Source organism: Hyaena hyaena, unplaced genomic scaffold, assembly GCF_003009895.1.
Source record: "Hyaena hyaena isolate Hyena2069 unplaced genomic scaffold, ASM300989v1 scaffold_478, whole genome shotgun sequence".
NCBI classification, from domain to species: Eukaryota; Metazoa; Chordata; class Mammalia; order Carnivora; family Hyaenidae; genus Hyaena; species Hyaena hyaena.
Window position 1 is genome coordinate 84,017 of NW_024081110.1, and position 13,233 is coordinate 97,249.

The following is a 13,233-nucleotide window of genomic DNA, read 5'->3' on the forward strand; positions in this document are numbered from 1 at the left end:
AGGAGGACACTTGTGGGGATGAGCACTGGGTGTTATGTGGAAACTAATTTGACAATAAACTATTTGTAAAATATATATATATATATGCATATATATGTATAACATATATAACATATATGCATATATATTTATACTATATATATGCTTATATATAAATAAAATGAATGACAGCAATGGTACCATGAAAAAAAAAATCATCTCCAGCCAACAGTAACAGTGGCAGGAATAACAATGATTGTGGTAGTGGCAGTCACCATCAGGTCGAGGTGACAGCATTGGCTGCACTAGTGGCAGCAGGTTCAGAAAGGACAGTCACAGCAGCGGTGACAGGAATGGTCATGGTGGCAGCAATGGCAGCTCCCACGTACTGAGAGCCTGTTGCAGGACAGGCTGTTGCATACATTATGTAATTCTCAAAACAGTTCTCTAAGGGAGGTATTGTCATCCCCATATTACAGGTGAAGAAACTGAGGCTCAGAAAAGTAACATTGTTTGCTACGGATCCCACATAGCTAGGAAAAGGCAAAGCTTGGGTTCAAGGTGTAGCTGACCCCAAAGCCCATATTCCTAACCTCTGCACCAAAGTGACTTAAGAGAAACAAGACCCTTTCTCTGTATGTATCTGTGTGCACTTTTTGTTTTGGCTACAGAACACCACCTCAGAACGCCCATCCTGGAGGGTTGCCAACTTCTGCTTGGTGGAAGGTCCCAGAGGGGCTGCCTGGACAGGAGATCCTTGGTGACCTCTTGGGCCACTACTAACCTGGCCGCTGGAAATGTCCTGGGGAGTATATGGGGTGCTGCCTTCCATGCCCCACTGATGGTTCTGTGCTCTGAGTTTGTAGAGTCAAGAGCTACAGGGGAAGAGATGGAGGAAAGGAGGCAGCTTCTCCAGGCTTTTTCACCTTTCAGAAATCGGAAAATAAATCCGACAGGTTGTCCAAGATGCAGGATCCCCGACACCCCATGTCCCTTCTAAGGCCGTGTCTGAGGCAGGGGCCAAAATGCCTTCCCAAGCAGTTCAACAGGCCTGAATTGTCACTGCATTCTCCAGATAGGCTCAAAACTAACCCCCCTTCAGATATTCCAAGTATTACATTCTGAGGAATCATTTAAAGGGCTTCCCTATCAGGGGAGCCTGGGTGGCTTAGTTGGTTAAGCGTCCGACTTTCACTTAGGTCATGATCTCGCGGTTCGTGGGTTCGAGCCCCGCGTCGGGCTCTGTGCTGACTGCCAGCTCAGAGCCTGGAGCCTCTTTCGGTCTGTGACTCCCTCTCTCTCTGACCCTGCCCTGCTCACGCTGTCTCTCTCTCTCCTAGAAATAAATAAAAAATATTTTTAAAAAAATAAAATAAAATAAAGGACTTCCCTATCAAAGCCATGGAGTGTCACTAGTCAGAATTCCAGGGCTGGTAGTAGCAACCCATCAACCCAATGTGAATTGTCGACCATGTTGAATGACTTCAGTTGAACTTTTAGAAATTCATGTAGAGCTACATTAGCATCTAAAACTTTCTGGCCATAGCAGGAATTGGCTATTGAATTTTAATTCAAAATATTAAAATATCTATCAAATTATCACTACAAAATATCTATCAAATTATCACTACAATTTAAGTGTTAAAATAAGAAAAACATGTTCTCTATTTCCCAAGTCTTCAGAAATATCTTTTACTCCCTTAATGGCAATTTTGAAAGACGTGTTTCTAATAAAGCAAACGGTTACTGTTACTCAGAAACACATACAAGGATCAAATGTCACCTCCTGTAATCTTTCTTACAAATGCTTTAGGTTCTTTGAGAACTTAAAATGTCATTCACATATTTATTACTGATTTTTTTTCTCACTGAAACCATCCTTCAGTATTTCTGATATCATAATAATTATCGTATAAACTGTCAAGTGGAAACTCAGGATGGAAGCATGTTATATTTCAGTTGTTCCCGAATTCGGTTATTGAAATTACATTTCCAGGGCACCTAGGTGACTCAGTCGGTTAAGCGTCTGCCTCTTGATTTTGCCTCAGGTTATGATCTCATGGTTCTTGAATTAGAACCCTACATTGGGCTGTGCACAGATAGCACAGAGCCTGCTTGGGAATCCCTCTCCCCCTCTCTCTCTCTCTCTCACTGCCCCTCCCTTGCTCCTGTGCATATGTGTGCTCTCTCTCTCTCTCAAACATTAAATTTTTTTAAATTTGTAATTATATTTGCACATATTTGCTTATTTGTACCTTCTGTATATATCATTTATTTCAGCCTCATCCTAAGTAGTAATATCTCTGAAATAAGCTTAGATATGAGTTATTTTTTTAAATTACATCAAAATTTAAAAATTTAAATATATATTATATTAAAAATATATATTAAATTTTTTGTATTTAAATATTTTTCTATAATCATCTCAGGACTGCTGTTACCAGTATAATTTAGGGTACACCACTTAGTGGGAAGAGTTTGGGATTTGGGGTGATAAACCTTAGATTCTGGCCCTTTTCTTCCTATAAGTTCCTTTAAAAAGGTTAACTAAATCCGAACTGGCTTTTGCATCTATAAAACAGAAAGTACCATGCCCTCTCTCCTGCAACAGAGAAAATGTCTTTGAAATGTTTTGTAAAATCATAAAGTACTATTCGATGAAACCTTTTTTTTTTTTTGGTAATGGGTCTTCCTGATAAGATTGCATGCCTCCAGGTTTTAGTTTGGAAATGAATATTACAGGCTTTCTAAGGACTATGGTTAGCTAGAGTATAGGCTACAGTTGCTGAGGAAATCTTCATATTTCCTCCTCAAGGGAGAATGAACATCCTTCCCCTAACTCCAGCCCCCTCCACTTGTGCCCAGGTCAATCCATCTACAATGGTCCCACTCAGAAACAAAGCTGGACTGGGCCAACTCTTAGCTTTCCCATTGTTTGTTCCCCAGATCCCCATTAGAAGGAAAATGCCCAGAATAAAGGAAAGGAACAGGTCATTCGATCTCATTCCCTCAGGGTCCAAGAAAGAGCAAGTTTTGGTCTACCAGGGCATGCAGCAAGAACAGAGAGATTCCATTGGGTTCCAGTCCAGCTTCATCAAGCAGAGGCAGTATTGTGTCTTGTCGTAAGGGACGTCAAGCAGCTGATGAATAACAGAACCAGCAGTCATCCCTATTAATTTAGGCTGAATTAGGCTTCCTTTCCTTAACGCTAGAGAATCCTATTCAGCATAGACAGATGCAGTATCTCATACTGTGGTCCTCCATTTTGCTTGACTTGTTGAATCACTGGTGAGCAGAGGCATGGGAGGCTCTTGCAGAACAGAGAAAGCCAACCCCACCGGTTTGTCTCTACGTGCTGTTCCCAGTTTCCCCACCCACTCACCCACCCTCTCTTGGTCCTTTGGCATACCTGACCTTCTAAACCTGACATTTTTCTTTAGAGGGAGACAGGAAGTGAGTGTGCACAAGCAAGACAGAGGTGGAGGGGAGCAGGGAAAGAGAGGGAGAGAGAAAGAGAGAGAGAGAGAGAAAGAGAGAGAGAGAGAGAGAATCTCTAGCAGGCTCCATGCTGAATATGGTCCCGCTCAGGGCTCAATCCTACAACCCTGGGATCATGACCTGAGCTGAAATTAAAAATTGGACACTCAACTGACTGGGCCACCCAAGCACCCCAAAACCTGGCTTTAAATGTACCTATTTTGGCCAGACCACCTCCATTTTAGTGGCTCTGTTTCTCTGTAGCTCCTCAGTCCTTAAATGCTACAAATGTGACAGACTTGCTTGCACTTTAACTGTTAAATCATTTGCATGAGTTAACCTGACCCCAACCCAACATCACATTTGTTGAGGTAAGTCTCTGTGTTCTACTGGAGGCTCAGCAAGTGTTAGCCAGCTGACCAGTGGTATCACCAGACCAGGGAAAGATCACGTGGCACAGAAAGATGCCTGCAGATGAAGGAAAGAAGATGGGTAAGATAGATAGCATCTTCCCATATCACTCTCCCCTCAGTCATCCAACTCAAGCCCCACAAAAAGCCAAGCTCCCCTCAAAACCATCTTCCTAGTACTGGATTCTGGGGATTCAAAGATGTAGGAGATTCTTCCCTTAAAAGTCTCACAGCTTAGTGAGAAAGACAGCAGTGTAAACAGATCATTACAATAGAATGTGACAAGGGTTGTAATGAGAGCCTGTATAGAGAAAGGAAGGTGAGGGATACCTGGCTGGCTCAGTAGAGCATGTGACTTTTTTTTTTTTTTTTAAGTGAGCTCTGTGCCCCATATGGGGCTTGAACCCATGACCCTGAACCCATGACCCTAAGATCAAGAATTGCATGCTCTACTTACTGAGCCAGCCAGGCACCTAGAACCTGTGACTTTTGAACTCAGGTGGTGGGTTTGAACCCATATTGGGTGTAGAGTTTACTTAAAAAAAAAAAAAAGGAGAGATCAGCCCTACCAGGAAAATCTAGAAATGTGTCATAGACATGACATCTTCTGACATTTTGAAGGATGAGGAATTTATAGCACAGACAAGGAGAGGTGCTTTGGAGCAGAGAATAGAATATATGGGAAAGGTACAGAAGAGTGAGTGTGTGGGTGGATGGGTGGGTAGATTAGCAGGAGACAAGGCTGAGAATAACAGGCGTGGGGGGGGGGGTTGTCTCCTCATGGGGAGCTCTGGTAAGGAGATGTCCCTTGATTTTGTAAGTCCAAAGGGAGCCAAAGCCAGGGTTAAGCAAATGGATCATCCTGTCTAGTGTTTTGGAAACAAGATGATCCCAATTAGGAAGGTGCACCTGCCCAGTAAGTGTACCAGCAATCTCAGTGAGACCTCCCCATGGGGCTCTGGGTGCCCGGCAACCAAACTCACATCCTTAGAAGGAATGTCATAACTGAGTCACGAGGAGACCAAAACCATACTAGGGCCTCCCCAAGGACTCTCCAGGGTGATAGGCTGAAAAACCAGGAAAAAAGTATTAAACAGTGTCCATCAGAATACCTCACCGGGGGCGCCTGGGTGGCTTAGTCGGTTAAGCGTCCGACTTTCGCTTAGGTCATGATCTCGCAGTTCATGGGTTCGAGCCCCATGTCGGGCTCTGTGCTGACTGCCAGCTCAAAGCCTGGAGCCTGTTTCAGTCTGTGACTCCCTCTCTCTCTGACCGTCCCCTGCTCACGCTGTCTGTCTGTCTCTCTCTCTCTCTCTCTCCCCCCTAGAAATAATTAAAAAAAAAAAAAAAAGAATACCTCACCGGAGCATCATTCTCTGCCTTTCTGAGGAGTAGGGAGGAGCAGCTGACTTTGTGAGGAGGAAGAGCTAATCACAGGCCATGCTGGGCCTCCGAGATTTGAGCAAATAGAGGGCACACCCAAGATGTTGAAAAATTTCATAATGGCCAAGGCTGAGAAAAGTTTTAGGAATTTGCTGGGAACTGCCCTGAGGTAAATATTTCACTGGGAGTTAGGCATAAAGTCATACAGGAAGAATATCTCACTGGAAAAGAAGGACTGTGACAGCTGTACTCAAATGTCATTGTATTGTGCCACGGAAGCATCACCATCACTGGAATGTCAGAGGGATTTCCCCAAATGCTCAGAGATGTTATTTGAAAATAAAGTGAGTAGGGAAAGAATTAGATCATTCTGTGTTTCTAGTAATTTACCCTTTCAGTGTTAAGTGCCAGAAATCAAAATGTCTGAGTATTTCCTATAAATGTGATCATTGTTGTCATCACACCACCACCATCGTCAATACTTTTGCTATCAAACTGTAAGTCAGATTCTCCCTCATGAAGAACTTCCATGTCCAGTAAAGTTCATGTTATCTCAGTGCCTGTCTTAACAACAGGCAATGACTGAGTTGTTACAAAAATTATAGCTCAGGACACCTGAGTAGAGCAGTCAGTTAATCATCTAACACTTTTTTTTTATGTTTTATTTATTTCTGAGAGAGAGAGAGACAGCATGAACAGGGGAGGGTCAGAGACAGAGGGAGATACAGAATCTGAAACAGGCTCCAGGCTCTGAGCTAGCTGTCAGCACACAAAGCCTGACATGGGGCTCAAACCCATGAACCATGAGATCATGACCTGAGCCGAAGTCAGACACTTAACCGACTGAGCCACCCAGGCTCCCCAGTCATCTGACTCTTGATCTGGGCTCAGGTACTGATCTAATGGGTTCATGAGTTCAAATCCCACATCGGGCTTTGTGCTAAAAGTGCAGACCCTGCTTGGGATTCGGTCTCTCTATCTCTCTGCCCTTCCCCCACTTGTGCATGTGTGCATGCTTGCTCGCTCACTCTCTCAGAATAAATAAGTAAACTTAAAAAAAGAAAAGAAAAACTTAGCCCCATAGTAATTTTTTCTTTGCTATGCAGATAACACATGCTAAGGTAATACTGTACTTCCAGGAGCCTGAAACCCTAAACATGTGTATAGTAAAATGTGCCAAAGTGACTGATCAGTGATTTATTACAACAAATAATAGGTAAACGTTGAATAAAAGCCCATTGCATACTGTGTGCTGTGGCAACTCTAGCAGGGAATGCATGACGTGTGCTGGGTACACAATATCATATCCTTGTGAACAGTGCAAACTGGCGAGCACGAGCCTGAGTGGATAAGGGCAGTCACTTCAGACCCTCAGACCTCTCTTGCTTTACACACTGGCCTTTTCTCTAATTCTTGTTGCATTTTATGGCACCTGCTTCTTTTCTTTCCTCCAGCTCACTGCTCCTTGAGGGCACAGATCAGATTGTATCAATATCAAAGTGTATCCTATTTCTTCTTTTTACAAAAAAAAAAAATTTAAGCTTATTTATTTATTTTTGAGAGAGAGAGAATCCCAAGCAGGCTTCACACTGTCAGCACAGAGCCTGACTTGGGGCTCAAACCCACAAACCTGAGCCAAAATCAAGAGCCGAACACTTAACCAACTGAGCCACCCAGGTATCTCAGCCTATTTCTTTTATATATATTTTTAATGTTTATTTATTTATTTTTGAGAGAGACAGAAAGAGAGGGAAAAAACCCAAGCAGGGGAAGGGCAGAGAAAGAGGGAGACAGAATCTGAAACAGGCCCTTGAACCAGGGCTTGAACCCATGAACCATGAGATCACAACCTGAGCCGAAGTAAGATGCTTAACTGACTGTGCCACCCAACCACCCCAGCCTGTTTCTAAGCAGGCGAACTAAAACACAAAACTTCTCCAACTTGAATGTGCTTCAGAATCATGAGAGGATTCTGGCCAACCCTTCACCCACCAGCTTTCTGCGTCAAACCATATAGGATCAGGCCCTGTATGCATTTTAACAAACCACATCCCCTACTGTCCCTGTCAATGATTCTGATCCAGTTGGTCAAAAGAACACTTTAAATCGATAAGCCTAAGGGTATAAGCCTAGAGCACATGCTTTGGACCAGCTACAGCTAGCTTTTATCCCCTCCTATACTGGACACAGGGCAGGCATATATAAGTTTCATAAGTTCCTTGTGCCCTAGTTCCCTCAGTTGTAAAATGAGGATAGATATGAAACTTAACAGAAATGAAATAGAATGGTGGCTGCCGGAGATGGGATTAAGTTGTTTAATGGGGACAGAGTTTCAGTTCTGCAGGATGAAAAATTTCTGGAGATCTGATGCACAGCAATGCAAATATACTTAACACTGCTAAAGTGTACATTTAAAAATGGTTAAGGTGATAAATTTTATGTTATGTGTGGTTTACGACAATTAAAAAGAAAAAAATTTTTAATGGGGTTGCATAATAATATCGACCTCACACTGTTGTTATGAGCAGTACCTGAAATAAAGCATGTCAAGTCTCTGGCACAGTCTCTGATCTAGCAACTGCTTGAAAAATTACAGCTGTTATTATGTTGGAGTCGTTAAGGTGGTTAACTATGAATAAGCTACTCTATAAAGGTATTTTAAACCAAATGAGAGTCTGAATCTTCAAGCTGATGGAGGTTCTCTATACTTTTTGTTTTTTTTTTTTTTAAATGTTTTATTTATTTTTAGGAGAGAGAGAGAGAGAGAGACAGCGTGAGCAGGGGAGGGTCAGAGAGAGAGGGAGTCACAGACTGAAACAGGCTCCAGGCTCTGAGCTGGCAGTCAGCACAGAGCCTGACGCGGGGCTCGAACCCACGAACCGTGAGATCATGACCCAAGCGAAAGTCGGACGCTTAACCGACTAAGCCACCCAGGCGCCCCGGTTCTCTATACTTTTTGAAATAGTGTGCTAATTTCTCAGGAAAGCACCAAGCTGGGAATTGGAAGCTTATCTATAATCATTCATTAAGGACTGTTTCAAACCCTCCCACAGATCCAAGTACCTTTTGACAAACTGCATTTTTCCAAATCCTGACCAACAGACCATTCACATTTCACATGCAGAGCCTTATATTTCAAAAAGCCAATCATATTGTAGGTCGATATGCAAAAGGAGGAGAATATTCATATTAGGCAAGCTAATTCTTAATACTAAAATCCTCAATTTGCAGAGACGAAGGAAACAAAGCACAAAAATGTTGAACTTTGTTTTTCAGCTTAAGCTTAATGAAGTCAAGCAAAATCTGCCGCTGTAAAAGAAATGATCTCCATGAAATACTTTGCATCTTTGATGTGCGTGCGGAACCCAAACAGATTTGGGAAACATGGCATAAGCCCAAGGCCGTCATTTTGATTCTCTGTGCATCGTTTTGATTTCATGTGCATCTATTCTAATTTCATCTCTCCAGCCTATTATTTAAACCTTAGCAGGACAGATGTGCTGTTTTACAGGGCCATAATCCACTTGGTGGGCGGATAACCAGGAGGCCTTTGGTCTTCATCATTTACTCCAATGAGAAAACTAGACTATTGCCTTGTAAATCAGCATGAGGCCCACACCCTGATTTCACATGCTATCCTAACTCACGGAACATCCTTTGGAACTTCTAACTGAATTCATACAATTCATCACAGTCACAGAGATGACCAAAATTAGCTCTAGGCTGAATGAAATTAGGCAAAAGTCAGTCTGGAGATATAAATAGTAAAAATGAGAGGGTTGGAAAATGACTTCAGGTACAGGATTTGAGGCCAACACAGGTGTTCCTAGGAATCGTATTCCAAGGCTGAGAAGGTTAGGTACCACTGGTTAAACCTCTAATCCCAGTGGCTTTTGAATCTCTCTTGATTGAAAACTAAATTCCAAAGTCATTGCAAAGGATCTCCTGCCACTTTTTAAAATCTCCATCCTACGTGTAACTCTTGTCATTAGGGTAGATAAGGGTTTCCAGAGAGACCAGAAGAGTTATTCCAGAACTCCTACATAATGACAACATTGACTATTGAGAGGTGGTACTTATGAAATCCAGAAACGGATGGCAGTATATGCAGATGGACCATCAGCAAGGACTATTGTTGCTCCAGTCCACCAGCATCCTTGCCAACAGGTGGAAGGAAGGAGACTTAAGAACTTGAGTTGTGATTGTAAATGGCAAAAAGAAGTGATTAAAAGAATATAAGTAGCCAGACATTAACTTCAGATTCGGGGCTTACTGCCTTCTGTCCATTTAATCTTTCTTTGTCTGGTGCAATAGAGACTTCCTCACTACCTTAATATGGGGGTCTCTGATAAAGGCTTGAGGTTATGATAACCCAAGTATTAGCTCCAGATCTAATTTTTGACCTCGACCTTGGAAAATCACTTCCCTACTCTGGTCCTCATTAGAACAGGACCTAGACCACATGACACGTTCAATAAGTATTTGCAAAAGTTTAAAAGAAAATGTATCCGAAAAAATGGGGATAAACCAGGAGATCTCAGAGATTCTTTCCAGACTCACCATTCAATAGACCTGTGACTTCTTTGTTACAGGCTCATGTCTCTTGTCATTCTAGTCCTCTCCTGCGTGTGTGTACCAACAGAGAGGTCTCTTTTTATTCAGTGCAACCCTACCTTACATTTTCTCATCACATGATACTGTTACCCCTCAATTATGTTACAAGAACCAAGCGTTTTGCCACTAACCTGTTCATATAGTTATTTTTTCAAACAGCATTTGGTTACCAGAGCACTTTACTATTTTTAAAGTTCTATGCAGTATTTCAAAACTATATAAGGAAGTGTTTGCATTTTCCTTCCATAGTTTTCTGCCCAATTTCAAGAGTTAAATGAACAGTTTCAAATACCTTGTGTGTGATGCTTTCCCCCTCCATTAAAATGCTGAAGGGTTCCCCCCCCCCCTCTTTAGAAGGAAAAAAGAAATCTTTCCCCTGTAATTTACTTTGGCTTTCTCAAAAGTTGGGTGGGAAAGTCAATATAATTCAGGTGGAATCTAAAATGTTCTTGTTGTACAAGTGTGCCCAGAAAGGAAGCCTATAATTTCTGAACATTCTTTTAGGAAGTTTGTATTCTCTGTTTTCCAGGGAGCCTTTACTTTCCAAGGGAGTATGATCGACATGCCATTACTGAAGCAAGCCCAGAACATTGTTACGCTTGCCACATCCATCAAGGAAAAATGATCTGTTAAATGAAGCTCTCATCAGGTGGGCTGAACATATACAGTGGGTTTCTTAAAGACAAACCGTAATACTCAAGGCAACTTGTTAGTATGCCAGATTGGAACCTTTCTCCATTTACAGTTCATGGTAATCACAATTTTTTGTTGTTGTTGCTGTTATCTCACTGGCCAGTTATTCGTCTAAAAATGAACTTTCTTCTTTTTGGTTCCAAGCTTATGATTTTATTGCTCATGAATGTGTTGCACATATGCACTTATGATTTCACAGGGAGATAAAATCGTGTGGAGAGATAGGCTGAGGGGATATTAGGTCTTTAATGAAACAGATCTTTCCCGAATACGTATACTCCCTTCACATTTCTCACATTAGATGTTTCCCATGTCGGTCATTTGTTCACTCAACACTGTAAATAATTTTAAGGCTAGTCTTAAAAAAAATTGGTAACTACCCGAAGGGGTTGTGTTTATCTCTTAGAAATCTGATAAAACAAGAGATGGCATAGCAAAGTATCGTGTTTGTTCAAACAGATACCTTGTAAAAAATAAATCTTCAAAACTCTTAACCTCCACCTCCCCAGATGAAACACCCATACATCTGGGCTCTAGGTAAGGACTATGAAAGCCTTCATCCTGGGTGAATGCTTTGGGTCAGCAGTGACCAGCAATTAAAAATGTGCAGAAACACAAGACCATCCATTCTCTCCCTTAATTTCCCCATTTAACTGTTTGCCATTGAGGCCATTCCCCCCTGCAAATGTATGGCCGGGACGGGCCCCCTCAGCAATAAACTTGTAGCCTCTAAGAAGACACAATGGGGCAGATCTGGTGCATATGGTCCCCTGTGAGATTTGCATCACATTAGGGATGCTGCTGCAGGTCATATGGGTGGTGTGGTTAACGGGCTTAGTAAAGCTGTTTTGAAGAGGTTAACCCAGCTTGTAGTAAGGGTAAATAAACATAACAACCAGCCATTCTTCCCTATTCAGCATGTGCTCTTATATTGAAGGCTAAAGGGTATTGAAGCTGGGAAGGATCAACTTGTGTTTGCCAGAGGACGCCAATGAAATTTGAAACACCAACAATCAGAGATTTTGTTTCTGCTCCTCATTAAATCATGAGCTTTTGTGTTGAGACTCTGGATGACTGTTCTTTAAGAAATTAACAGAATGGGAAGTTTTAAACTCTACACCAACCTTTTCATGACCTACACAGCAGCAAAGCTGCTACTCTTAGACAAACACCGCGGGGAAGGCTGTTCTGTTTATTTAAATTTGTAAATAGAAAACAGTTTTTGATTTTCATTTTTCACCTCCTCCTACACCCTTGTTGTTTATTTCCTCTGTGGCCCCTACTGTATGCCCCACCCGGGGGTCTTTTGCCCCTGCTCTTCCAGCTCCTACAGGAAGCCCCAGAGGGAAGTAGAGTTGAAAGTTATATCCAAGGAAGGGCACCATGGAACCTAAGCAAAGCGAGAGGCCCACACACCATCTCGCATCACCCGCCACCCAGTGCACTGCAGGAAGTGGGTTCTTCGGTTCTGACAGGCATGCAGAAGGAGCCTGATCCAGGCAGGAAGGCTCCGGGGAAACACATTCTTAAAACACCAACTAAAAATCCCAAATTTGGGACCTGAGAAGACAGACTTGAACTGAGTGAGTTGGGACGTGTGTGCTAGGCTGGGGTTCTGACCTGTGCTGGGCAGTGCGTCTCCTCTCCTCGGTGCACCCCTCCCTCCAGCCCCTCCTGGGAGCGTTGTTACCCTTCACCTCAGTCATCCTGTGCTGCCCGAGCATTAGCTGGAAAGAAAGGGAGGCTCGAGCCCCATCCTCCCGTGGAGGGGCCGGAAGGAGAAAGATGGCATCTCAGCCAAGTTGGGAGATGACTGGCGTCCAGCCAAACCGGGCTTCAGGCCTGCGGACAGAGACAGTGGGCAGAGTGACCCGGCGGCGGCACCCATCAGTGTGCTGCAGCCGCGCCGGCCTAGGCTGGTAGTCAGGTGCGTGCGCACCAGGGAGGTCGGGGACCACGGCCCGCGTCGGCCCCTCCGCTCAGAACACAGAGACACAGGACTGCTCAGAAGGCGGAAGGCAAGGGGAGACCTCCTCTCATCCTGACCTGTTGCACACACACACCTCCTCCCGGTGTTAGAACTGCCTCAAACAAAAGGGGAAAATAAAAGCCTCCCTTCAGGCTTCCCTACAGGCAGCCCCCACTTCAACCCAACTGCCCTTCCCGTCCACCTGTGTTGGTGCAGATAGTCAGTCTGGACTTTGACAGGATGAAAGGGCAGACATTCTACTCTCCACCCCAGTTACACAGGCAACCCCCAGACTACAGGTTGGCCTCTTCAGGCCGGGGGCTCAAGAGAGCCAAGCCCTCCTTCTCAGGGGACCTCAGGTGCCGGGGTGAAGGCATCCGGACCTTGGGAAAAGCAGTCCCCTCAGCAAGGTCTGGACACCGCTAGGACTCCCCAACTCCATCACCAACAGCCCCATGGATTCCTAGGTCCCCCGACCATGTGAGACTGGTCACCACACCCTTTACCCGACACCCAAATGTCACATTTATCATCTCCCTCATAACCCTATGGCCTGATTACGGTAGGATCGTGAGACTAGGACCCACCTGAGCCAGTCTTGAGAGAAGTCTGCACCAAGGTCCTGCTCTGAGCAGAAACCCTAATGAGAGCCCCAGAAGAGGTTTTCGTCGGGGTCAGAGATCTTGGGGAGTTCCTCCAGCTAGGAAT

At 43.7% G+C, this 13,233-nt stretch overlaps 1 protein-coding gene across 1 annotated transcript in view; it reads left to right on the plus strand.

Moving 5' to 3' along the window:
- The window catches only part of CLYBL (citramalyl-CoA lyase), a 33,004-nt gene extending 21,386 nt beyond the window's left edge, over positions 1-11,618 (plus strand). Inside the window, exons 6-7 of the mRNA XM_039254271.1 lie at positions 10,393-10,512; positions 11,474-11,618. Coding sequence (XP_039110202.1) covers positions 10,393-10,488 — 96 coding nt within the window. The 3' untranslated portion in view covers positions 10,489-10,512; positions 11,474-11,618. The remainder of the gene's footprint in view (positions 1-10,392; positions 10,513-11,473) is intronic.
- Positions 11,619-13,233: the final 1,615 nt, after the last annotated feature.